Below are 24343 nucleotides of genomic sequence, written 5' to 3'. Positions count from 1 at the left end.
TGTACGAGAAAGGATGCTCCTAAATGTGAATAATTTTGACGTGAAGTGAGTCTGTTCTACGCTTTCTGAGCCTTGCTTTGCCAGATCTCCACCTCGACACGATTGACATACGTCTCCCCTTTCCTCAAGAGCCCCACGTCCTTGCTCGCTCGCACAAATTCCTGTAGTCTCGGCCGCAAGAAGCAGCAATGAGGTTCGCCGAACTCCAGAAAGGCAGCAGTGCGCATCGCATTGCCCTCTTGTTGCTCACCATCACGGCGGTGAGCCAGCTTCCTAGCTCCACCGCTCTCCTCTGGAGGTGCAGGGGCAGCGGGCTGGCCATTGGCCGAGTAGAATTGGACGCCGTGCTGGTCGGTTCGGAAGACGAGGGAGGTACGAGGTGCCGAAGAGGAGGAAGCGGGAGAAGAGAGGAGAGCTACGGCAGGCAGACTGGCAGTGTCGTTACCTGCCGCTGTAGGCCAGAGGTAGAAATCGTCGTAACCTTGCTGAGGCATAGCCGTGGCGACTCGCTTGCCCCATGGCGACGACGAAGGCGAGGACGTCCAGCCGTGAGCTTCATCTAGCTTGAGGATTTCGCCCGTAGCTATACCGCGCTCATCGAGAGCCAGTCGCCCCACGTCGCTCGGCAGCAGGCGAAGTTGGTGGTCGTCTATGCGGGACGAGGCTTCATCTTTGGCTTGACTAGCCGTCAGATTAAAGCCCCAGTGATGTGTGAGATTGAAAGGTGTGACTTGAACCTCTGAGGAGCGAGGGAGAAGTGATGCACGATACTCTATACTGACGCTGCCTGACGACGAGGCGCCGCTGTCGTGTAGCAGCTTTGTGTGCGAAGTTGTTTCTGCCTGTTCTGCTTTCGCCGCCTTCAGGGCGATGCGGACCTCAATGCGGATATCCCCATGGAAACCTTGGTGGCCAGCAGGGGCGCCAATACTATGTAGCGCAAAGATGGCCTTTGATTGTGGCTCTCCCTCTGCCAACTTGTCAAACAGTTGCATTTGCCCCTCCTCCAATTTCGTCCATACCATCCGATCAAATGGGCCCCTTTGCGGCAGAAGCTGGCCTTTCTTGGCCTTGACCGGCTCACCTGCACCCTCTTGCTCGCCTCCCACGGCGGGCCCTCCATGATGGCACACGCCATCTCCTCCCCATTCTGGAAGGTCGACGCTCCCCACCTCTGTCGAATCGTAGTTGAAGGAATTCTGCCCTGCTGGGAGGCGGTTGGCAAACCGACCGACGATGGGACCAAAGAAGCTGCGTCCGAGAGTGTGATGGTCAGAGGGGGATTCGGGACCGGTGATGAGGTCCTCTTTGCCATCATCGATGACGAGGCGATGTATTGTGAGACCGTAAGGAAGGACATGCACCTCCAAAGGCGACGAGGCCGAGGCTGTGCTGGCCAAGCGAAGCACCACCGGCTCGAAGGGGTTGATGTAGTCAGGCGATTGTGACGACATGGTTGCTTGATCCCTCTTCACTCGTCATGAGAAGGAAAGGAAGCAAAGCAGAGGAAACGAACGATGGAGCAACTTGCTTCTCCCCCGCCTCCACTCTCGGCTTTCTTTTTTCCCCCTAGTCAGTCCTCCGCCGCCGACTCGTCACGCAGCACGCCGTCACCCTCACGCGAATTCCTGGTCATCATGAATCGTCGTAGTCACAAAGCAAACAGACGAGCGTGTGGTTCTCGTAAAGGAGGAATTCGAAAGGAAGGAGACGATCGCTGGGCTGGTGGGTGGTGGAGGGGTTGTGACACACGACGCAGCAAGCAACCGAGAGGGAAGCAGAGATCAACGAGCGGCGGAACAGAGAGTGATCAAAGCCAAGGACCGCTCTTCTCGTCAACCTGCTCTCACTTATCCCCGCCTCGATTCCTAAACCTCAGCAGAGGCGCCAAAGAGCTCAAGGGGCAGCTCTTGCCCAAGAATTCGTGCTGAACCAGCTCATCCGCCGTCGCTCGACTCTTGACATCTGCGCAAAGGCAGACGGCCAGGAAGCCCTTGAGCTCCACACTGAGCAAGTTAGGCTTCTTGAGCGTCGGTGTCCCGTTGGTCGCAATCAAATAAAGAGCCTTCAGAGGCTCCTCGTCGAGATAAGGGGGCTCATTCTCGATCATCTCGATGGCCATGATCCCAAGAGACCAGATGTCGACCTTGGCCCCGTACTCCTTCTGCTTGACAACCTCCGGCGCCATCCAGTAGGGGGTACCAACCATGGTTGCGCGCTTGCTCTTTTGGTCGGTCAGCTTCGCACAGAAGCCAAAGTCGGTGATTTTGACCTGACCAGAGCTGTTCAAGAGCACATTGTCCGATTTGATGTCACGATGGATAATGCTCTGCGCGTGAAGGTGTTGCAGACCTTTACACGTCTCGAGGCAGATGGCGGCAATTTGGTCTTCCTCGAGGGTGTTGTTGTCAATGATATCGGTGAGGGCACCACCTTCCATGAATTCCATGATGACCCAGAGCTCATTGTTGCGGACAAGGTACGACTCGAGGAAATTGACAATGTTGGGATGTTGGGATTCTTTCATCACGAGAATCTCGTTGACGATGAGCTCCTTGCGCGGCTGATGGGAGAGATCCATCGTCTTGATGGCCACACGCTGGCCCGTCGAGAGAGTCTTGGCCACGTAGACGGAGCCAGAGGCGCCTTGTCCGACCTTTTTGATCTTGCTGTACAACTGATTGGGGTCCTCGGGACTGACAACGCTGCGAAGCTTCTCCATGATCTGCGCCTCGCTCATGGTGCTGATACGCCTCTCTTGCTCCTTCTTGGAGATGGACGTTCCGTCGGCCGCCTTCTTGGGCTGTAGCGGCTTCGTAGTCGATGACGACGTCGCCGCGCCCGCAGCACCGGAGGAAGCAGCGGGAGGTGGTGGCTTGCTGGCCTTTGGAGCTGCCTGATGCTGCTGCTGTTGCCGTAGGTGCGCCTGCTGCTGAGAGGGAGATGATGTGGACGGCTTGCGCTCAGGCTGAGCTGGCGCAGCAACGGGCTGTTGCTGCGGTTGCTGGTGCTGTTGAGCAGGGCCGCCAAGTTTGAGCTCTTTAGCCTTGACATTGAGGGCGGCCACGCTGGGCGAGGCATTGTTGGCACTGCTGCCTCCGCTTCCAGGGGGCTGCGGGGCCTGCCGAGGAGCAGAAGGCGCCTTGCGACTGGCTACGAGGTCCTGCGGCGACTTGCCCATAGCAGGCGCATTCGACGGCCTTGGCCCCGGCGAAGCGGCTCCCGTGCGCATGCCGTTGTCACCGAAAGATGGTCGCGGAGGGTTGTGGTTTGGGCTGACTGCTCGACCGCTGCCTGCGTTGGGGTCGTTGGGTCGCAGCGAGCCATTGGAAGACGAAGACGAGGCCGATGTTGTCTGAGAATGGCTTTGGCTGCCTGCGAAGCCAGTACCAGCATCGAAGCGTGGCGCCGGCTTGCTGCCTGCCTGCAGTCCCATTGTCGCGTTACCCAGACCGAAGTCGTCTCGGTCCCTCTTTTGGATGTCGGTGTAGAACTCGAGGACGTCGAGGACTGCTTGTGGGTTCTTGGCATAGTCTTCCTTGGTGATGGCCGACGTCGTCAAGAGGCGAGTCCACTGCTCTGGCAAGCCTGTGAAAGCGCCCGAGATAGGGTCGAAGCCTACGTGGACTTGGTGTACAAAGTCGGTCGGCGAGGATACGCCCATAAGAGGCGAGCGAGCGTAAATGTCGTCCATCCTGGCGAAGTTGGCCGCGAAAAGAAAGCGAGTCAGTTGATAGCATGTCACATACACACAGCGGCGCATCGCCTCTTCTTACCATCCATAAAGCTCCTCGTCGTTCTTTAGCTGCAGATAGTACGTCTTGTCCTTTGACTCAATCTCGACGCAATACGGCTTGAGATCGGTGCGAGTGATGTTGGTGATGTCCTTGAGGAAGATGAGAGCTGCAGCCTGGTACGTCGTCTCATTCTTGTGGAAAGTAAGCGTCTGCTCTCGCAAGGCAAGCCAACGCTTGCTCCAAATCCAGCTGCGGATGCCGTCCTCCTTGACCGACACGTAGCCCTTTCTGACTATACCGCCCGACGAGGACGAAGATGAGGAAGACGACGGTACACCCCAGCCACCACTGCTACTGGGAGCGACTGCACCTGGACCTGCTGGCCTCAGTGGCCCAGTGTAAGAACCACCGCCTGCACCTGGCCCTTGACCAATTCCGCTCAAGCTTCCCTGGGACGAGTACTGCGACAAGGGAGGCACAAAGCCGCCGCTACCTGTGCCTGTCCCTCCTCCTCCACTCGCTCCTCTGCTGCCCATGCTGTCCATCGATGCGCCCATGCTGCCCATGCTGCCAGCATTGGGCTGATGCGTGGGCTGAGAGGGTCGTGGAACAGGGGGAGCTCGTCGTGAAGGCATTAGGGAGCCAACCTGCGAGGTGCCCGTTGTGGGATTCGAGTAGCCTGACATGGTGAAGAGCGTGGGCTAAAGGGTGGAACAACTAGGGCTGCTGCTGCTGCTGCTGCTGCTGCGCTGATGAATGGTCGACTGCAGCAAGGGCAAAGTTGACGGATGGCCGAGTTCAAGGGCAGGAGAAGAGGCGACCGCGCTTGATGGGCAGAGGCGTGCCAGTGATGAGCACAAGCAAACGGTTGCTTGGGAGAAGGGGCGGGCGCGTGCGGATGGACGAGATGTGTTGGTGATGGGAAGAGGAGGCTCGTCGTCGTTCGTGTCGTCGTTGACGCGTGCCTTGAACAAAGGGCAGAGGTAAAGGGAGCAAGCAGATCGAGGATCCGAGCCAAACCGTTGTCCCCTCGACGCAAGGGCCACGACTGCATCACACTCACTCTGCTTCACTGTGGTGCGCCTCGTCGGACAGACGAGGGGCCAAGTGCGGGCGTGTGGGCCAAAGTGTTACTTGCTCCGCTCTCTGCCTGCCTGCCTGCCTGCCTGCCTGCCTGCCTCGCCCGCCCACCCGCCCGCCAGCGGCGCGAAGGACCGATTGCTCGTCGTCTAAGCGGGGGAAGGAACAGCATCAGAGGAGAGGAGAGAAACAACGGTGACTTGCAGAGGAGATCTGAGCGCGACGAACAAGTGAGGATGATGGCATGATAGATGATGAGAAAGGGCTCTGAATGGACGTCGACCTGCTCGATGAGGTCGAGAGGCGCCAATTGCGCGCCGATGGAGGCCAATGCTCCTCAGACTGAGCTGATGATCTTTCATCGACGCTGCCACTACTCAGCAGTTAAGATTGACCTGTCGCTCCCGCTGCTCAATGCTGAAACGATCGTATATGATTGACCGGCCTGGTGACCTCAGCTTCGCGCCCCTCATAGACTCCTCTACACCTTTGCCTCTGTTCTTTCCTCTGTCCAAAGACTCTACGTGCCCACAAGGCTCTCCCTCATCGGCGAGCCGTTCCCACGAGTCTCCTCATCGCCCGTCTATCTTCCGTGTCGCCTCTCTGCCGCCTATTTGGGAGCCACTGGCGGCACAGGGCCCTCGCTCTGCTGCTGCTCCCCGTTGCCATTCTCAATGTTGTGGAAGTCCAAGATCTCAGAGTACATCATGACCTTCCAGGTGTCAACGGGCAGATCCGCATCATTGAATGACCAGTCGAAGGCCTCCTCCGCCTCTGGCTCATCCGTCGGGTCATGGTAAGGCGCCAGATACGGGTGCGCGAGCGCTTCGGCGGCCGTGATTCTGGTACGCGGGTCAAAGACCAACATCTTCTCGAGCAGGTCCAGAGCCAGTGGGTCCTGGTTCTTGAACTTTTGAGAGAAGGGGACACGCTCCCGCTTGGGAAGCGATTGGACGAAGCGTAGGGTGTTCTCGGAGCAGATCGTCTTGATGACATCGTCTGGAGGTGTGCCGAGGAGCTCGGTGATGATGGAGAATTGGTTGACATGATCCTTGCCAGGGAAGAGGGGCTTGCCTTCGAGCATCTCTGCAAAGATGCAGCCAGTAGACCAGACGTCGACTGCGGGCGGCGAGAAGTAGGATGGAGATCAATCAGCATGTGCGAGGGAAGGCGAATTCGCATCCTCGCCCGCAGTACTCACCTGCTACATCGTACTTCTGCCATGTCAACATGATCTCTGGCGCACGGTAATACCTCGTCGACACGTAACCCGTCATCTGCGGATCCTGAATTCGAGCGAGACCGAAATCGCAAATCTTCAAGTCGCAGTTCTCATTGACGAGAATGTTCGAGGGCTTGAGATCACGGTGGACGACGCCGGCCGAGTGGACGTACTTGAGACCGCGGAGGATCTGGTAGAGGAAGTACTGGATGAACTGCTTCTCTAGCGGGCGAGAGGTGAGGAGGCGATGGAGGTCGGTACCGAGCAGCTCGGTGACGAAGTAGATGTCCTCGAGCGGGGAGATGAAGATGTCCGACAGGCTGATGATCTGCGGGCGCAGGGTAAGGAGGAAGGCGATCAGCAAAGAATGACGACCTTGTTAGCTCCTCTGCTTTTCTGGCCTCACATTCTCATGCCTGATATGCTTGAGCAGCTTAAGCTCGCGGTACGTCCTCTTGCTGAGGACGGGGGTGCTAAAGGGCTTCATGATCTTCTTGACAGCGACCGACGTCGACGTCAATTGGTCCTTTGCCGAGCAGACAAGGCCAAATGCGCCCATGCCAACGGGCTGGAGGTCCACGTAGCGCGTCGTCACCTCAAAGACGGTGCCGAAGATGGAGAGGCGGACAAAGTCGGCCATGATGGGTCAAGTTCGTGAAAGGAGGAGGATGAATGAGGCAGGGCAAGGGGACTTCAAGGCGAATCACAGCGTCGCGTGTGTGATATATGCTTGGCCGCAGATGGCGTGGCTGCTGGGGGAGATGAATGAGGAGGAAGAGTGGGTGCAGTGATGGCTAACAGCGAAGTCGAGCGCCGAGCACAAGCAGGTATGAGCAGCGTGCGTATGTATGTATGTGCGTGCGTGCGTGCGAATGAAGCGGTGCTTTGAGGATTGAGAGGTGGGGTGGTGAGAAGGGGGCAGGGGGACGAGGAAGAAGCAGTGGTTGTAGAAAGTATCGGTAGCGGCAGCTACGTGCCAATAGCGACAGGGGGGAAGAGAGGAGGAGCGAGAGGTCGTTGGCGGTGTTGTTGGCGTGGTAGGTCGTGGGCAAAGTAGACGAAAGGGATGCGTCGCAAGGGTGGTTGTATCATCGATCAAGGGTCGTCTCGTCCGTCTCGTCTCGTCTCGTCGCACCGCTCGCTCTTGCTCTGGCTTGCTGACGGACGCCAGGCGAGGCACACAGGCAGGCAGGCAGGCGGACGGGAGGGCGGGAGGGCGGCTCAAGCAAGCTAGCGGCGGCGAGAGGAGGCTTGCGCGGCCACTCGGCCAAGGCGGCAACGCAACGCAAGCGTCCAGGCAGCCTCAGCCACCCAAAGAGCAGCAGACCTTCCTTCCTTCGCCCGCTGCCGCTGCACCAACGAGGGGGGCGGGGGCTCAGCGGCGATGAAACAAAAGGATTCGCGATGCGCAACGCTACCATTCGGAGAGCCTGGGCTGGCTGCCAACCCAAAAAAGGCAAATACCTCCGAAGGTCACCTCAATGAGGGCGGCTTCCAGGCCCGAGATCTTGGGCATGAAAGGAAAAAAGGCATAGCCTAACGTCTTCACCTAGTCGGTACAACTTGAATCCCTCCAGCCATCGTCACTCGCGCCCTCACGTTAGATGTACAGAGGCGTGCGTCTGTGGCGTCGCAAGCACACGTCATCGATGTCCCGAGGGTGCCGGCAGCGGAGGCCACGGGAGGTTGCAGAGGACACACCAAGGCGCAATATGGTACTTCAAGTGATGGAGTGGACTTCATTACAACGAGGCTTGTGCTTGGAGCTATCTGCTCACGAGAGAAATAAAGAAGCGGGACGAAGGCAAAGTGATCGAAAGATGGTCAGGGGTAGATGATGCGACGTAATGATGATATAGCGAGCTGTCCCGATTCTTGCCAAACATGTATGCTATGCTGCGCTGCCCCGTCATTAGCCTCAGACACGATCGCCCCTCCTCCTCACTCGACCCAGTCCACCGAAGCTCTCCCTGATGATGAGATGTAGGCACGTCACGCAGATGACGTCCTTGATCTCCTCCCTCGTCAGGCCTGCCCCATCAGCCCCGAGCCCAGTCTGCGACAAGTCGGGTAGCGGGAAGGGCACCGCCAGCTGCGCTACGAGTTTGGGGTGGTGCGGTGCTGGGGAGAGAGTCCCGATGGGGATGCGAGTGGATGCGCCGAGGACGAGGTGACATGACCAGGGAGTTTCAGAGTCCTCCGGGTCAGAAGCATTGCCATCGTCATCGCCTTCGTAGTCGTCGATCGCTGATTCGCCGCCGCCATTTTGGTCGAGCGAGACGCGCGCAGAGCTACTCTGCGATCGACCGTTACGACTGACTGAGTGACCATGGCCCTGTGACGAAGACGTCTTGCGTCCCGTCGGCGGTCGTAGACTGGCCCGCCTACCCACTCGCTGATCCATCGTCGGCGAAAGCGACATGGACCCTGTACTGAGCCGCTTGCCCGCCGCGTCCATCACGGGCACTGCCGCAGCCGAACTGTTGTTGTGCGATCTGCTCTCCCGAGTCCACTCGAACCGCACCGGAATGTCAGAAGGATGCGGATGCTTTTCCTCTCCACCCAAACGATTCACTGAATTGAAGCGTCTCCATACGTTCTTGAGGACCGGATTCTGTCCGTCGGATCCTAGGGTCATACGCGGTGGCTGACCGTTACTGTCCGTCACACGGCGATTGTACCGCTTCACCGTCCAGTAGTAGCCCTGCGTCCTTCGACCAGACTCACTTAGCCCTGCACCCGGGACCATTTGTGTGACGTCGTTGCCGCTTCCATTTTGGTGGTGGTTCGGCCCAGCTGTCGCGATGGTGAGGCCAGCAGACGAGAGCGGGCGTGATGGCGAGAGGGCAGCAGCCGCTTCTGGCCCAGCTACTGTTGCTGATCGGGGCACTTTCGGTCCATTGCTCAAGTTGGACAAGAAGGAGGTGAAGCTTGGCTTGGCTGAAGCTGCGGCGGTCGAAGCTGCTGCGATCGACGCTGCTGGACCGCCTCCTCCTTCGTTTCTGCCTAGATTCAAGCTCAAGCCCTTAAAGCGACGCATGAACTTGGCACCAAGGTGGCCGTCGGGCGATTGAGCTTCAGGTGTCATTGAGTCGAAGCTGGTGGGTGGCTCTACTCCAGCAGATACCACACCTGGATCGCTCGTGGGCTCGCCGTCTGTGCTGCCTCTGCTGGGGGAGACGACGCCCGGGGATGCGACAGGGATGACGCCCGTGGCCTCGAGGCTCGCGAGGTCGTTGATGCCATGAAGGAGCTCGGATGGTTCTAGCACACCGAAGCCGTCGATCTCTACGCCCTTTTTGCTGTATTTGGCCACGCGTTGGTCGGTACCTGCGTCAGAGATTGTCGTAGGGAGAATCGAGTGGATCGAGAGGTTGTATAGCGGGGTGACTCGCCTCGCGCTGCTCCCACCTCCTCCATAGCTCGATGACGAGGCCGTCGTCACTTCTGATCTACCAGATCTCGTCGAGCTCGACGAGTTGCGTCTTCTGAGCTGATCTGCTCCTCTGCCACCTGCATTGGACGCGGTATCCCTGCTCGATTCTCCTGATGTCCGACCGTTACTCTGCGCAGGAGGAGCTTGCGGGAGGACAAGCTGAATCTGCAGATTTAGGGGGTTGCGATCCTTACTAGCAGGCGGTGGTCGGACAATGACGAGGAGTTCAGGCGGCGAAGGTTTGCGCTTCCTTTTTGTGCGCTTGTCCTCCGAGTGCAGGAATCCACTACCACTCGCGCCCACTTCGCTGCGGTTACCATCATGGTCGCTCGTTGCCTTTGGCGATTGAGAATATGCATCTCTGCCGGGGGAGGTGGATTGAACCGCTCGAGTGGGCGAGACAGCCTCGTCTTCGGAAGATACGCTCATCGGTACAGGCTCAGACACCCACCTGACATGAGGGTGAGGGCTTGGAGGGGCGGCTGCTGGTGATGCTGCTGCGTTCTCAGCGACGTCGTGCGTCCTATCCCGAGTCGAGGAGAGTGGTAACGCAGACGGCGACGAGGATATCGACGCAGGCTGGAAAAAGGAAGAGAAGAAGGATCGGTAGCTCAGAGGTGAAGAGTAGGTTGGAGGTGAAGCAGCATCACCACCAGCTGTGATCACAGGGGATGAAGCGGATGAACCCGCTCCCTTCGCTGCTGCTGCTGCTGCTGCCGAGGGCGAGGTGTGTGAGTGGAGAGCAGCTGCTGCAGCATCGGCGGCGGCGGCGGCGGCGGCGGCGGAGTGGGCGGGAAGAGGCGGATGAGGACGAGGCTGCATCACTTGAGCCATTTCTCAACCCTCTCTACGCTCCTCTCGGCCCGGACAAGCCTCGCCTCTGACGCCGAGGGAGACGACCGACTGCCTGACGCCAAGTAGATGTGTTTGCGTGAGATCTTGAGAGAAGGCTCCTTGCGTTTACGAAGAGTGTTCAAGCGATGAAGGCGAGGAGCAGTGAGGCTGATTGGGCGGAGCTGAGGCCGCACGGGAGCGGGCTTGTCAAGAGGAAGAGATGAGGGTCCAGGTGGGGGGATCGAGGTCCCGTGATAGTAAGGGCAGCTTGAGAGCAAGAGCAAGAGCAAGAGCAAGAGGGCGAGGGCGAGAGCGAGGGCGAGAGCGAGGACAACGGCTTGAGCGAGCGTCTGCGGTTGCTTCAAGGAGGTGATAATATAAGAGAAAATGCATTTGAACAAGGGCAGACTCGCAGACACCTTCAGCTGACCGGCTCCCGCAACCGCCTACAACCGGATCGCAATAGACCGAGGGAGCCATCCCTCACCATGCACGACGTTCAATGGTGGCTCGCACTCCAGCACACTACTCTCGCGCGTACGGCAACGTCAGTCCGTGGGTCCATCGAAGCGCTCAGTTCTTTGCCTGACCACACTTTGCTCTCCTTCGCTGAGCCACATTCGAATAGAGGGCCGATCTCACTTCGAGTTATGCAGCGCGAGCAGCGGCAAGGCGATTCCGTCTGTCGTAGTAGGGTGGTAGTGGCCCGAAAGCCAAATTGCACCTCTGTCAAAGGACCGATGTCGACCGGGCCGGGCGAAAAGCAAAATGCGAGGTGCAGCCAGCCTCAGGCCCTCTTCTGCCGCCACTCTCCCGTCGTCCGCACCCGCTTGGGCTGCCCGTCGCCATGACACACGATCACTAACTACGGCGAGGACGAGGCACACTGATGTGTGAGCTCCTCCGATCAGCTAAGCCTTCGACGTTCTTCGGGACCTTGCGCGAGCTAGCCCCTCTTGTGACATCGCCCTCGCGGTTGCTGAAGTCGAAAAGCTGAGCCTGCTGAGCGGAGTCGCCCTCCCGCCCGCTTTCAGCCAGCCACATCCACACCACGTCCACGTCTGTGGTCCGTCTGTCTGGACCCTTGTGCCCGCGCCTGTGTGTGTGGGCCGCTCCGCCCTCGGGCAGAAGCTCTCCCTCCTGGCCGGCTTCGCTCGCTACGGGTGTCTTCGAACGGCCGTGCGCCGACTGTCTCGCTTCGTGACTGTAATTGCGGGGTGGTTGGGGAGAGAGATGTCGCGTGAACGCTACCAAACTCAAATCAGGCATTCCCTTCGGATCGCCTGCTCGGCTTGCTTTGCGATGAAATGAGGGATGACACTGGAACGAGCTACCGCGTTCGAGGAAAGCAGGAAAAGTTGCGCTTAGTGATGATGGTGATGATGAGGAGGAGAGGGAGGCGTTACATGCTTGGTAGTGAGAGGGGAAGACATTGAAATGTGAACAGAGGGGACTACTAGGACGTGCCGACGCGAGCGCAAGGGCGGGCAAGGACAAAGGGTCTAGGCTAACTAACGAACGGCTTGGGTCGAAGGAAGGCGAAATGATGATCGGTGTGGCGTGGCGTGGCGTGGCGTGCGCAAGGCGTGGGCTATGGTATGATCGAGAGCGGGCATGCGGCTGGCCCTCGTGCTCAGCTCAAGCTCGGGCTTTGGCTCAGGCCGCTGCCACGGTCGCCTTCTTGACCTCCTCCCTCGCGTACGCCGCCAACTTCCTCGTCTCGATCTCGCAGGATCTGCTTCTCCCCGCCTTGATCAATTCGGCCATCGCCGGCTGCTCCAAGGCCCCCTTCAGTTGGCCTCCTGGGAAAGTTGACGCCACATCACCCAACAAGCCCAGAGAAGCACGCAGGAGTGCCTCTGTTCGCTCAACGTTGTACTGCGAGACATAGCTGAGGAAGCCGAGCATGAGCTCCACGTACGGCTGGAGGAGGTCGGTCCTGTTGCCACTCTTGAGGCCGGCAACCACGCCAACGAAGGCCTCGGCGACTGCCTCGCGGAGATAGTTGACGTAGTCGATCATGGCGTAGTCGTCTTGCGGAGCAGTTGTTGAGCCAGCTTGGCCAAGAACAGCCATCGTCGTGCCCAAGTAGGGCTCGAACTGCGCGCCGGTGGCGAGGGCGACGTCACCGAAAGTGCGCAGAATTGTCGGTTTCACATCGCGATGGATCGTGCTGCTCTGCAGACCCTCGAAGAGGGCAGTCATGAGCTGCTGCGCGTGCTTTGCGATACCCTCGCCCAGACCGTTGCTCAAGTCGCCCACCACGCCCACAGCTACGGAGCAGAGCTGCGTTGCCTCGTGGTTGCCGATGGCCGAGACCAGGAAAGGCAGGAAGGCGTCGAGGTACTTTTCAAAGTCGCCCTCAAAGGCCTGCACCACGGATCCAACGGCCAGGAAGGCGTCTTCGAGCACAGCGGGGAGCTTGGTGCCATGCTGGATGAGGGTGAGGAGATTTGTCATGATGCGGTCGCCAAGTGGGAGAATTTCCTTGCCCAGACGACGCAGCGCAGCGCTTACGACACCGGAGATGGAGGCCTGCATCTCTACCCAGTTGTTGATGTCGTCCATCCCCACGAGCTGATCCGCCATACCATTCAGTCCCTCCTGACGCTCAAGCAGCTGTAGAACGATGTTGCTCACGTGGGTCAGGCAGTCCCTCGGCGCCTGGTCTACAGCGGCGCCGATGGCTTCAAAGGCTGCACTACGCGAGTTGCTCTCGTTGGTCGGGCGCGACGCGATCTGCAGCAAAGCCGTTGTGATGCCCTCGAAGAAGGGGGAGATGGGCGCCGCCTGCAGGAAGCCATCGTCTGCTCGCTCCGGCGGGTTGGCCTGCTCTTCTGCGATGATGGAGCGACCGCCGAATTCGCTCACCAGGCGAGTCAGAGCCCACGAGCAATTGCACGAGATGCGAGCCTCGTCTTGCAGGCTGGTGACGAGGGCAGAGACGAGGCTGTTGAGGTGTGTCTCGGTCGAGATGGTCTTTGCCAGGAGATCGGTGATACGGCCAAGAGTCCATGCAGCACTGTCCTTGACTGCGACGCTGCTGTCTTGAAGCATGGTGATGACGGTGGGCAGAGCCTGCTCAACGAGCGGCGTGAGTTTGGTGGCATCGGGCCCATCGAGGACCGAGCCGAAGCAGAGGACTGCGGCGTCGCGACTTTGCCAATCAGCGCTCTTGATGTTCTGCTCGATAAAGGGGATGGCAATGGGCACGATGTCGTCTTGCACGCAGTTGGCGAGAAGTCCGATGCAGGTTCCCGCTGCCTTTGCTACATTCCAGTCGTCTTCATCGTCGTTTTCGTCTTGTACCTTGAGCAGATCCATGAGGACGGGTGAGATCTCGCCCAGGGCGATGCGCGCAAAGTTGTAGCATTGGCGGTAGGGCTCCTCGCCGAATTCGGTGTACTCTGCCGCCTCGATGGCCAGCTCGATCTCCTCCTCGCACACTGTTGACCAGAATTCGACGGCTTGCAGGGCCACACGCTGCTCCGGATCCCTCATGCCAAGGACCGTCAAGCCGAAGAGGGCTTGCTCCATATAGTAGCGCATCTGGTGGTAGTAGAGCTGCATGATCTTGACGAGACACTCGTAAGCCGAGACCTTGACGTTGACGTCTGAGCTTTGAGTGGCTTCACAAACGACTTGCATGATGTAGTTGCGCTCTCCTTCCCTCTCAAAGTTCTCTGCGACGAATTCGAGCGAGTTGAGAAGGGCTTGGATGGCTGCGAGTTGCACGGCGGGTGAGGGCTCCTCCTTGCGTGCACCATGGACGACTGCTGTGAGGATTTCGTTTGATTGAGCGGTGAGGACGTTAGATTTCTGGGATGAGATCAAGGTCGTGAGAAGTAAGGTCAGGTCGTTGGCGCCTCTCGTATCTCTGACCGGCATGGCGGGTACTCACGACTGTTTCGCAGACGAAGCCAATTGCCTGCAAGGCCGATTGCCTCAATCTCTCGTTCGTCTGATCCCTGATCGCTCCTAGCAATTGGCCGATGAGCTCCTTCCAACCTCCAACGGGCAACTCGATGGCGGCAATTGCGGCGACGAGCTGAGCCGAGTTCCTCCCCACCCCCTCATTCGCGGTGCCCAATGTTGAGAGTGCCTTTGACTTGGTGTTGTTGCGAGCGTCTTCTGGGAGACCAAGCCATCTCTGACTGAACTCGTCTTGACGGAAGCTTTCGCGAGCTGTAAGGGCATTCTTGACGGCGAGGGCGGCTGCGACTCGGAGGGTGACTTGGGTCGCATCATTTGCCATTTCATTGGCCAGCATGTCCATGTACGCGGGCTGCGAGATGCGGGACAGGGAGTCAATAAGTGCCCAAAGAGCTGGTTTCGAGACCACTTGCTCACGAAGTTGTCGCGGGAGGCATCCTCGAGTGACTTTTCCGCAGCCGCTCGGACCGAGGCGTCTATGCGGGTAAGAGGGTAGGTGATGAGCGGTTGGTTCGGCTTGATAGCCTGGCTGCATACTTACCCGGCGACAGCGTATTGGACAGCACCTCTGCTGCGTTCATGTTGTGAGTGCTGCAAATACGGACGGGACGAGGATGGCAAGGGGGGGGGTATGTGAGGCCACTGCTGGAGCAAAGGTGTCGAAGGGCTATCAGCGCCGCTCTGGCACGTACGGATTTCTGGCCTATCGATGAAGTGGGAAAGGGGTAGTAGGTCGCAACGAGTCTATCTCAGGCCAATCTTGGCGATGACAGTCGTCGTGATCGCCTACTTTGGGCCTTTGTGAAGTGTCGGACGGACGGACGGAGGGATGGATGGATGGAAGAGTTGTCAGAGTGTTGGCTGCGATTTCCTCGTGTTGGTCTCTGGCCCGCCCGCCTGCCTGCTCGCCGTCCCCTCGACTCGAGGCACACTCGCCGAGGCCAAAGCCAGGAGCCGCCGACGGTGTGTGGGCGGGCGGCGGCTGCGAAAATCAGCGACGACAGGCACCGCGCGGCCCGCACGCCCAGCTACCTGGTCTGAGCCTACGTCAGCGCGGAAACAACGAGGTGCAACGCCAGACTTTCGATGGAGTAGGCCATCGTGCGGGGCTCAATGCATCGTGAGCAGGCAGCCAGCTCATCATGCTCCTCACTCTGCCATCCGCTGATCATTACGAACCTCTCTGCTCGCAGCTCGCAACCCATACGGTCAGGATGGCATAGACTTCAAGGCCCTCGCCAATGCCCATCCTGCCTTTGCCCAGCATCTCCAAGACGGCCGCATCAACTTCCAGGATCCAGAGGCCCTCAGAGCGCTGAATCAGGCTGTGCTGAAGCAGGACTGGGGCATTCATGTCCATCAACAGCCCGAGGATCGACTCTGTCCTCCTGTACCCAACCGACTCGACTATCTCCTCTGGGTGCAAGACGTCCTCAACGCCACCATTGGCCCAGATGGGTTGCCACGGTACGCAACGCAACCAGGTGGGGATGAGCAGATCCAACCTAGGAAGAGAGCACGCTGCGATTCGCCTCCCTCGACGCGTATCCTCGACATAGGCACCGGCGCAACGGCCATCTACCCTATTCTAGGCTGTGCCTTGGATCCCTCTTGGACCTTCACCGCCACGGACATTGACGCCGTCTCTCTCAAGAATGCTGAGCATGTCGTCGCGCATCCTCACAACAATGAGGGATCGCTCAACCTCGCCGAGAGGATCAAGCTCCTTCACCGTTCTCCAGATGCTCCGCTTATCCCCACGGCGGGCTCGGGACAGCCCTTTGCCATGACCATGTGCAACCCGCCCTTCTACACCGACCTGGCAGAGATGGACAGAGCGGCAGCGGCTAAACAATTGCCCCCTCGTGGTGCCTGCTCTGGCTCGGCGAATGAGATGGTCTATACAGCGGGAGGGGAGGTGGCTTTTGTGACTCGAATGATTGAGGAGAGTTGCGCCCTTCCCTCAACGTCAATTTGGTACAGCAGTCTGCTGGGGAAGGCGTCCAGCCTGCCTCTGATTTACGCCCTTCTCCAGCAGCGCAATGTTCGGAATTGGGGCTTCACGAGTATCACGCAGGGCCAAACAAAGCGGTGGATCGTCCTCTGGTCGTGGGCGCAGCACCGCTTGCCTGACGAGCTGCTGCGCATCAACAACCCAGCCGGGGTCTCACCGCCTCTTTCGTCGATCAAGAAGGAAATGCCGAGCCGCAAGGGAGCAACAGAGGCGATGGACAAGATGCACAACTTTCTGAAATCTTTGCCCGCCGTCACGGTGCGCGAAGAGGAAGACGACGCGCTCTTCGTACGGTTCGACACGGCCTCCTGGACGAGGGCAGCACGGAGGGCCGCAATGAGAGAGAAAGCAGATGACAAAAGCGACAAATCTCGAGCCACTGCATCCACTACATCCTCATCATCAGCAGATCCCGCTCTCTGCGTCCTCATCAGCGTTGAGAGTAGCAAGGACGATGACGAAGCGCGGGCGTACAATCCTTGTCAGCTGCACATCAGATGGGTCTATGGGAAAGATCGCACCCTCTTTGAGAGCTTCGCATCGACTGCCATGCGCAAACTGGTTGGCGAGAGGGGCAACGAAGGAGGCAAGTAGGGAGAGATGGCGATAATCATACTCGCTATGTTCTGGTCAAGAAAGATGAGAGGAGATGTATCTCAATAAATAGAGTTCGACTAGGATGAGATGGGTTGCCACCAAGGCACATCAAGCACGAGTAAGAGGCGCTGACTGCCGCTCCCTTAGTGACCATGCCCATCAAACTGTTTGATCATCTCGTGCACAGCTTCAATCGCCAACCCCTTCTCCTTGCTCACCTTCTCAACCTCCGCCTCAACAAATAGCTTCTCGTCGAACTTGTGGCCTGGATCAACAACACTGGCACAATGCACAGCAGCTGCATGCCCCTTCCTCACACTCTTGCCCGTCTTTCGACCATTGCGCATGATCCCAAAGGAGTCGGGTCCATGGCAGTCGTCCGGCTTGCCTGTGGGAGAGATGCCCTTCAGGCCGGCCTCGCAAGCCCAGCAGGGTTCCTGTACGAAGCGCCAGATTGCGGGCGTGGGGAGTGAGTTTGCTTTGATGATGGCGGGGTCTCCTTGCGCTAGGGCGGAGAAGGTCGAGAGAGTCATGCGCAGGTCGTCGCTGCGGCAGAGAAAGCGCTCAGAGGACGTCAGTCGCAGCTCGCGATTCAATACTTGTAATACCTCCTGCTCACCATCCGAAGGTGTCGCCTGGAGCAGACGGGTCCCCGCAGACGTCGAGGACCCTAGCGACAGTCTTGACACCTGTAGCAGGGAGCGTAATCTCAACCCACTTTCCATCACATGAGTTGACGTAGCCACTCTTGACCCAACCACGGTTCATGCAGACTCCAGCATCCTGATTCGTGTACAGCCCGCAAGCCCCGTCCCCTGGCTTGACGTAGTAGAGAGGGTCGGAAGTTATCTGAGTAGGTACGAGGGCGTGGTTTGAGAAGGCCGTGACCTTGCCGTTGCGGTATTGAGGGATGGAACCGTCTACGGATTGGTGGTGGGGGAGGGGTGGCGGCGGCGGCGGGCCGGCGAGGGGGCGGGGATGGACAGTCAGAGGAGGGTGAGAGAGGTAAGGCCTGAGGCATACGCACCAGGGCGATCGCAGGCAGGAGCACTGGTGTCGCGTGCGAGCGTGCCGGTGACGGCAAACGCAAGGAGGAGAAAGGCAGCGAGGAGAGGGACGATGCAGCGCATTTTAGATGCTGGGTGTTGAAGAGAAGTTGAACAGGAGAGTTTGGAGGCGAATCAACTGCTTTATATCCAACGAAAGCCTCTCGCCGTCGCGCACACGGGCTCAGGGTCCCGGGCAGTGTACGTTTCTCGGAGCGCTTTGCCGCTGCCATCAATCCTCGGTATCGCGCCGCTTGAGGGCAGGAGCTCGTTCGCCCGTTGCGACTACTGTTCGGGGACGAGATTGATCGGCTTTGCAACGAAGGGCTCGCGGTCGTGTGGCCGCCGTTGGCACGGGATCGATGTCCTCGAAGCCTGGCGCGTCGTTAGCGGCCCGATGAGGCCGTACGGCACATTTTCGGGCCGTACGCGCGGGCAATGAGAGTTGTGCGAAGGACCAAACAATGGGTCCGGGAATCTCTGGTCGCCTTGAGTAAGAGCGAGTGGACGAGCGACGGATGTCGTCGACTTGACGAAGCCACCAAGTGGACCTGCCGTCCCCACCAGCGCAGCAACAGCCCACATGAATTGCATTGCTTCACCACTTCCCTTCCTCGACTCTTTCGCTTCCCTCACTAATTGCGATCATGTGCTGTGCCTATCCTCGCTTCCCTCCAAACCCACTTACCACTCACTGCCGTGCCCACGACAACGGGACGGTCTTCCCTCTGGCCAGCCTGCCTCCTGACCTTGACTTTTTCCAGCGTGAGATCTTCTAAGATATCTCCCCTCATCACGACGAAATCGGCCCTTGCTCCTGTCTGAAGGACGCCGGCCTTTCCCTCTTCGAATTGCGCATAAGCCGCTTCAGTCGTGAAGCCGCGCAAAGCCTCGAGAGGAGTTATGCGTTCTTGACCATGCCACGGCTTTTCAGCGCCGTGTGGTGAAGCCAAGGTGGCGTAGTCCAGGCGCTGAGTGGCTGACCAGATACCGGAGATTGGGTCCACTCCTTCGACTGGGAAGTCGCTTCCTAATACGAGATGCGCTCTTTCTTCTTCGCTGCCCGTGTCGCCGTGTAGGATGGACCTCCATGGGTAGGCCCGCTCTCTAGTCCTTTCCTCTCCCAATCGAGCAGCAACGTAGCCCATGTCCGACGTGCAGTGCGTGGGCTGCATCGAAGCCACAACGCCGAGTCGTGCGAAGCGAGATTGGTCCTGTCGCCGTACCAGTTGCGCATGCTCGATGCGATGCCGCCGTGAGGGCAAATCGTTGCCGCCTGCTGATTCGAAGGCGTCAAGGACGAGGCTGTTTGCGCGATCTCCAATCGCATGCACTGCCACTTGCCAGCCTTTCTCATGCCAGTGCTGGACCGAGTGGCGCAGGTCCGTCTCATTGAGCAACAGCAGCCCCCGATCGTCAGGTCGATCAGCGTATGGCTCCCACAGCGCACTGCCCCAGCTGCCAAGCGCTCCATCCGCAAAAAGCTTGACGGTACGTACCACCAAATTACCGCCGTGTCCATCATGGTAGGGCACCGTCTCTGCGCCCAAGACCTGCCGCGCCTCCTCGTCGCAGAAGGGCTGTCGTGGCGGGCAGGAGACAAAAGCGTAGATTCGTACACCGAGTTTGCTCTCATCGCTCACCCGTCGGTAGAAGGCCAGATCCTCCAGTGAAGCAGCCGCATCCCCTACCGCAGTCACACCGTAGCTGAGTAGCAGATCCTGGGCGGCAGACAGGTAGCGCTGCCTATCCTTATCGGTGCGCGGAGGAATGACGTCCAGAGCGAGCTGCATTGCATTGTCAATGAGGATGCCCGTAGGCTCGCCAGTCGGAGAGCGAACGATGAGACCGCCGGAGACGTCAGAAGGTATCTGCCCTGTCGGTGAGCTGGCAGCAATGTCCTCTATGCCAGCTTCGCTGAGCCAGAGGGCATGAAAGTCTATTCGCTTGGCAACGATGCGCCTGCCTCGCAGAATCTCAGACTTGGCGGTCAAGTCCTCCTTGGAAGGGAATGCGTCCCCCTCGGTATCATTCCATCTTGTCTGGTCCCAGCCGTGAGCCCATATCCAAGTAGCAGTATCCTCGGCCAACCACGGTCGAGCGAGAATGTAGCCTTCGAGCCTTTGAACGACTTCGGCGAGGGAAGTGGCGCCCGAGAGGTCGGCAGAGGAGAGTGAGTGTCCTAGGTCGAGCAAGTGGCCGTGGGCGTCTGTGAAGGAGGGAAGCAGAGTGTAGCCTGCTGGAAGCACGCGCACGTCGCATGCTGAGCCCGAAGCGCACCAGGGCGAGACGATGGTCGAGGCAGAGCCGACGGCGAGGACGCCATGGGAGCGGACGAGGATGCATTCAACTGCGGAGGGCGAGTCTGGCGATCCGCCTTGAAGCGTATAGATGGACGACGACTTGGCAGTCTTCCGCCGAAAGGCAAAGGGGAATAAATTCGACGACGACGACGACGACGACGACGAGGTGGACGCAGCAGTGTCTGGCAAAGGCCACGTCCCCGCGGAACAAATGGCGTACTCGTCATTGTCTAGCGGTTGCAGAAGGGCTTCGAGTGTCTTGTCGTCTTGAAAGCTATGTCGTCTCACAGAAGTGTTGAAGAGGCCTCGCCAAGGCTTATAATGATGCAACAAGAAGCCGGTCGTGATTATGGAGAAGACGATGACGCGGGCAATGAGGATGAAACGCTCCGATACGGGCAAGCCTGGAGCATTTGGCCGCCCTGACGAGATTGGCAAAGAAGCGGGCTCGTCGTTCTCTGAGGCTATCGCACCATCTCGCCGTGTTGCCGTCGTCCGCCTTCTCGGCTTGCCAGACATGAGGTGCCGGCGGCGGGGAGGAAGGAGTCAGGGTGAGAGTGTGAGAGCAAAGCCTTGCAGTCGCGTCAGGGTCACCCGACATCGACGACGGCGCCTCGCCGCCTCGACTCCACACGCTTCCTTCGTTCCCACGGCGTCTGTGCGGTCGCGACTCGGTCGACTCAGGCCAGACAGAAATGCCCTGGCTTGTGCGGAGGAGGAGGCCAATTTGAGAGCCATACATGGATTGTGGGGGAGGGGCCGGGGCGGGGAGAGGGAGCTGCTCAAGCCACTCACACTCGCTGTCACTTGCTCTCGACTCGGTCGCTGGAGGGGCTACTCCATCTTGACCTCCGATTCACCCCCAAGTCGTCACCAAGCAATCAATCATGTCCTCCACTACTAACAGCAGCTCCGTCGCCGGTCATCCCATTGCGAGTAAGTGTCTGCCCATCTGTACGGTATCACTGGGCAGTCTTGCTCACCAGTATCCAACACCTCCACCCTGATCCTCGCAGTCCGGGCCGGCGGTCGTCGGATCTCCCAATCGCACACCCGTCGTGCCTCGCAAGGCGCTTCTACTTCTCCCACCGACGACGATGCCAACAAGGACGCCAGTATCCCACTTTCCACATCCGCCGCCTCCTCTGATGGCTATCCTCGCCCTGAGCCCGGCCATGGCCACACAGAGAGCGAACCTGGCAAGGATAGCGAGAAGCAACAAGACCAGCAGCGCGACCAAGGAAAGAAGAAGAAAAAGGGCATCAAGAGTGATGAGGCGTGAGTATTGCCGGACAAACACGATGCTGTGCGAGGAAAGACGCTAATACTCCTCACCCTCGCCCGTAGCAAGATGCTCGCCCTCAACAACGCCGGCTCCGCCTCGTCTCGCGCTCCTCGTCACGCTGCAGGCGGAGGCAACATGGACGCCAGAATCAAGCAGCCTGCTTCGGCCATGGGCATCTGAGCTCGCGCTTGACGGCTTGCGGGCTTCCCTCTCTCGAGACCCATTGACGTAGCTCCTCTCGTCGTCGTCGTCGTCGTCGTCGCCCTTCTCGCCTCGCCTCGCCTTGTCATCGCTCCCGTACATGATTCATGAATGAAGTCCTTTCGATTCGATGCATGAGAACACCATAGCACGGCAATGCGCAATTGTACACCCACCCAACGATGGTTGTCTTCCATCCCATCCTCCTCCCCTCATACCTCATACCTTGATACCACGCGAGCTCAGATATCGACCAATCTCCCTGTACGCCTCTACTTGCTCCTCCTGTCCCAGGTGCGCCACTACCATCTGCAACACGCTCCCCACAGTTACCGTGTTCTCGCGAATCAGGCTGCTGTAGTAGACGTAGCTGAACAGCCCCATCAGGAACTGGCAGTCGAAGCGATCCGTCAGCCCACCGTGGCCGGGGATCGAGTCGCCAAAGTCCTTGATGTTGAATGCGCGCTTGAATCCTGAGGCAAAGAAGCCGCCAAAGGGAGCGACGAGGGAAGCAAAAGCAGCCATCACGAGGGAGTGGAGTTGGAAGTACGTGTAGGGGATCGAGGTGCCCGGCAACGCTGAGACCAAAGCCGGAGGGAGGAGAGCAAGGATCTCACCCGGTATGGGGAGGGAGTGCCACTCGAATACCGGGTTGGGCTTGCACTCGATCTGCTGGAAGGCGTTCATCCCCAAAGAGACGGCGGGGCAGATCATGTAGTTGAATCGCTGGAAGTACGTCGCCCATCCGATGGCGAAGACCTCGGTGATGAGGAAGGCACCTACGAAGCCCTCGACCGTCTTCTTTGGGCTGAGGGAGATGAGCGGGGTGCGTCCCCAAATCATCCCGCATACGTAGGCGAAGACGTCATTGCAGATGACAAGGGATGCGGGGACGAAGAACCAGATCAATCCCTCGAGGATGTTGTTTACCAGGAAGTGGCTGGAGAAGACGATGAGCAGCAGGCTCATGTGGACCCAACCAAAGAGGCCGAATTGGTGCTTGAGGTTCTCGCGACGCAATCCGGAGACGAAGCCTACGAAGCCGATGATGTAGAGGAGGAAGCTAAGGAAGCGATGGTGCCTTGCAAAGGGGATGAAGTACGAGTCCACAAAGACGATGTGCTTGAAGTAATAGATGAGGGACTCGCCGTAGAGGAAGTAGTTGGCTACTGTGAAGAAGTACCACGAGAGACTACGAGCGAGGAGGCGAGAGATAGAGATCGGTCAGCGAATGATATGACGTCGCGGCGCATTTACTCACGTCTTGGACCAAAGCAGTTCCTTCCTCTCTTCCTCTCTAAAGTCATCCTCATCGTCGCTAACCTGCGCCGACTCGATCTGCTGCGACCTTGCCTTGGCAGTCGCCGGCTTTCCCTGCGTTGAGTTATGTCTCGAGAGCACATGTCGGCGCGGCGCACCACCCGTAATGGAAGGTCTTCCCGGAATCTCAAAAAGGGCAGTAACCTCACGGTAGACGAGGACCTGAATGGCGAGGACGAGAATGATCATGTAGGGGTGGCCGAGAGAGAGGAGACCGACGAAGCCGAAGATCATAACAAAGGTGAAGGTCGTGCGTTCACGGATCTTCCTCCAGTAGGCAGCACGCTCTGCTGCTTTGCGTTCCGCGACGATGTCCTCGGGTGTCGGCTCTGCGGCAGGAGGGCGAGAGGCGGGAGCAGCTGCCCGAGGAGCGGATGCTGGAGCTGGCTTGGGTGCCGCAGCTGTAGAGGACGACGAGACACCAGACGCACCTGCAGCGGCATCACGGCGAGCAGCTGGAGAGGGTAGGCTATGGTTGAGAAAAGAGGATGAGAATGTGAGCGATCATCTCGATTGTTCACATTGTTGCAGTATATCGTCAGCTCACGTCTCGTTGGCTGCCTTGATCCCCGCAGCGGCACCATTGGGTACTGGCCCAGGAGCAGCGGAAGCCGTCGCCGGGTCATCCGCAGGCGCGACCCTCTGCACGGGGATCTCGATGGTAGGCGAGCTCCTCTCAGCACGAGGCGCCGCAACATCAGCGATGCCGGAAGCTGAATTCTCGTTGGGCACGCTCCTGCTATTCTCATCCGGTGGTGTGGGAGTGGCAGATGCTGCTTGCTTTTCAGCCTTCTTTGCCTCTCGCGCCTCCTTTGCTAGCTTCTTCTGCTGCGTCTTGGTCAGCTTGGTAGAGCCCGCCGGCGTGCTAGCTGGTGGAGCTGGAGCAATCGGTGCATCTTCGTCGTCCTCCGAGGCATCGACTCCTTCTTCATCGACGTCGTCTGCCGCTAGAAGGTCGAAGGCGCCCTTGGAGGCGTAGCGCGACATCTGTCGAGGAGGCATGATGGGAGTTTAGTGAGGGAAGCGTGTATGTGCGCTCCTTTTGGAGGAGATGGTGAGGGGGGAGGACGAGAGGAAGAAGACGACGATCCCGCCGTGTGCGCCTCGCCTTCCCTCTCCGCTCGCCAGCCTATGACGCCAGCTCTTGGGCGGAGACGAAAGCAGCGAGCGTGCGTGTGCGCTCTCAACACCGCTTCTCACACGTGGAGGAGTGGCAGCGAGGGCGAGCAGCTCTTTCTTATCGTCTTCTTGTGTCGCTTCTTTGCGATGGTGTGGTTCAGGAACGGAGCGCATCAGATTGAACGCAGTGATTGCACGCAGAGACATCTCAGACCA

The 24343-nt window shown here is 58.9% G+C and overlaps 9 protein-coding genes across 9 annotated transcripts; 2 read left to right on the top strand and 7 right to left on the bottom strand.

Moving 5' to 3' along the window:
- Nucleotides 1-2: 2 nt before the first annotated feature.
- BDZ90DRAFT_48507 (hypothetical protein) lies at nt 3-1650 on the bottom strand. Its single transcript, XM_025509620.1, has one exon. The coding sequence runs from the start codon at nt 1452-1454 to the stop codon at nt 57-59; it is 1398 nt and encodes a 465-aa protein (XP_025360814.1). The 5' UTR covers nt 1455-1650; the 3' UTR covers nt 3-56.
- Nucleotides 1651-1716: 66 nt separating this feature from the next.
- BDZ90DRAFT_233335 (Pkinase-domain-containing protein) lies at nt 1717-4726 on the bottom strand. The gene is made up of 2 exons (XM_025506594.1): nt 3777-4726; nt 1717-3695 (listed from the first exon to the last, which is right to left on the bottom strand). The coding sequence occupies exons 1-2, from the start codon at nt 4421-4423 to the stop codon at nt 1847-1849; spliced, it is 2496 nt and encodes an 831-aa protein (XP_025360813.1). The 5' UTR covers nt 4424-4726; the 3' UTR covers nt 1717-1846.
- Nucleotides 4727-4990: 264 nt separating this feature from the next.
- BDZ90DRAFT_233334 (mitogen-activated protein kinase HOG1) lies at nt 4991-7091 on the bottom strand. The gene is made up of 3 exons (XM_025506593.1): nt 6446-7091; nt 6019-6367; nt 4991-5936 (listed from the first exon to the last, which is right to left on the bottom strand). Exons 1-3 carry the CDS (start codon nt 6677-6679, stop codon nt 5428-5430), a joined length of 1092 nt encoding a protein of 363 aa, XP_025360812.1. The 5' UTR covers nt 6680-7091; the 3' UTR covers nt 4991-5427.
- Nucleotides 7092-7957: 866 nt separating this feature from the next.
- Nucleotides 7958-9904, bottom strand: BDZ90DRAFT_261526 (hypothetical protein; the record flags this gene model as incomplete). The annotated part of the gene is made up of 1 exon (XM_025508386.1): nt 7958-9904. The coding sequence occupies one exon, from the start codon at nt 9902-9904 to the stop codon at nt 7958-7960; it is 1947 nt and encodes a 648-aa protein (XP_025360811.1).
- A 2061-nt stretch (nt 9905-11965) lies between these two features.
- BDZ90DRAFT_222235 (ARM repeat-containing protein) lies at nt 11966-14823 on the bottom strand (the record flags this gene model as incomplete). The annotated part of the gene is made up of 4 exons (XM_025504521.1): nt 11966-14128; nt 14211-14594; nt 14660-14718; nt 14784-14823. 4 exons carry the CDS (start codon nt 14821-14823, stop codon nt 11966-11968), a joined length of 2646 nt encoding a protein of 881 aa, XP_025360810.1.
- A 532-nt stretch (nt 14824-15355) lies between these two features.
- BDZ90DRAFT_267268 (hypothetical protein) lies at nt 15356-17059 on the top strand (the record flags this gene model as incomplete). The annotated part of the gene is made up of 2 exons (XM_025508702.1): nt 15356-15362; nt 15436-17059. 2 exons carry the CDS (start codon nt 15356-15358, stop codon nt 16848-16850), a joined length of 1422 nt encoding a protein of 473 aa, XP_025360809.1. The 3' UTR covers nt 16851-17059.
- Nucleotides 16846-20721, bottom strand: BDZ90DRAFT_280731 (hypothetical protein; the record flags this gene model as incomplete). The annotated part of the gene is made up of 3 exons (XM_025509306.1): nt 16846-17399; nt 17473-17773; nt 18588-20721. 3 exons carry the CDS (start codon nt 20719-20721, stop codon nt 16997-16999), a joined length of 2838 nt encoding a protein of 945 aa, XP_025360808.1. The 3' UTR covers nt 16846-16996.
- A 306-nt stretch (nt 20722-21027) lies between these two features.
- Nucleotides 21028-21866, top strand: BDZ90DRAFT_280730 (hypothetical protein). Its single transcript, XM_025509305.1, has 3 exons — nt 21028-21138; nt 21219-21480; nt 21550-21866. The coding sequence occupies exons 1-3, from the start codon at nt 21090-21092 to the stop codon at nt 21665-21667; spliced, it is 429 nt and encodes a 142-aa protein (XP_025360807.1). The 5' UTR covers nt 21028-21089; the 3' UTR covers nt 21668-21866.
- Nucleotides 21734-24296, bottom strand: BDZ90DRAFT_233328 (hypothetical protein). Its single transcript, XM_025506592.1, has 3 exons — nt 23556-24296; nt 22950-23477; nt 21734-22880 (listed from the first exon to the last, which is right to left on the bottom strand). The coding sequence occupies exons 1-3, from the start codon at nt 24008-24010 to the stop codon at nt 21908-21910; spliced, it is 1956 nt and encodes a 651-aa protein (XP_025360806.1). The 5' UTR covers nt 24011-24296; the 3' UTR covers nt 21734-21907.
- Between the last annotated feature and the right edge of the window lie 47 nt (nt 24297-24343).

The sequence above is a fragment of the Jaminaea rosea genome, assembly GCF_003144245.1.
Source record: "Jaminaea rosea strain MCA 5214 unplaced genomic scaffold BDZ90scaffold_11, whole genome shotgun sequence".
In the NCBI taxonomy this organism is placed as follows: Eukaryota; Fungi; Basidiomycota; class Exobasidiomycetes; order Microstromatales; genus Jaminaea; species Jaminaea rosea.
This window is presented reverse-complemented; position numbering and strand designations above follow the sequence as displayed.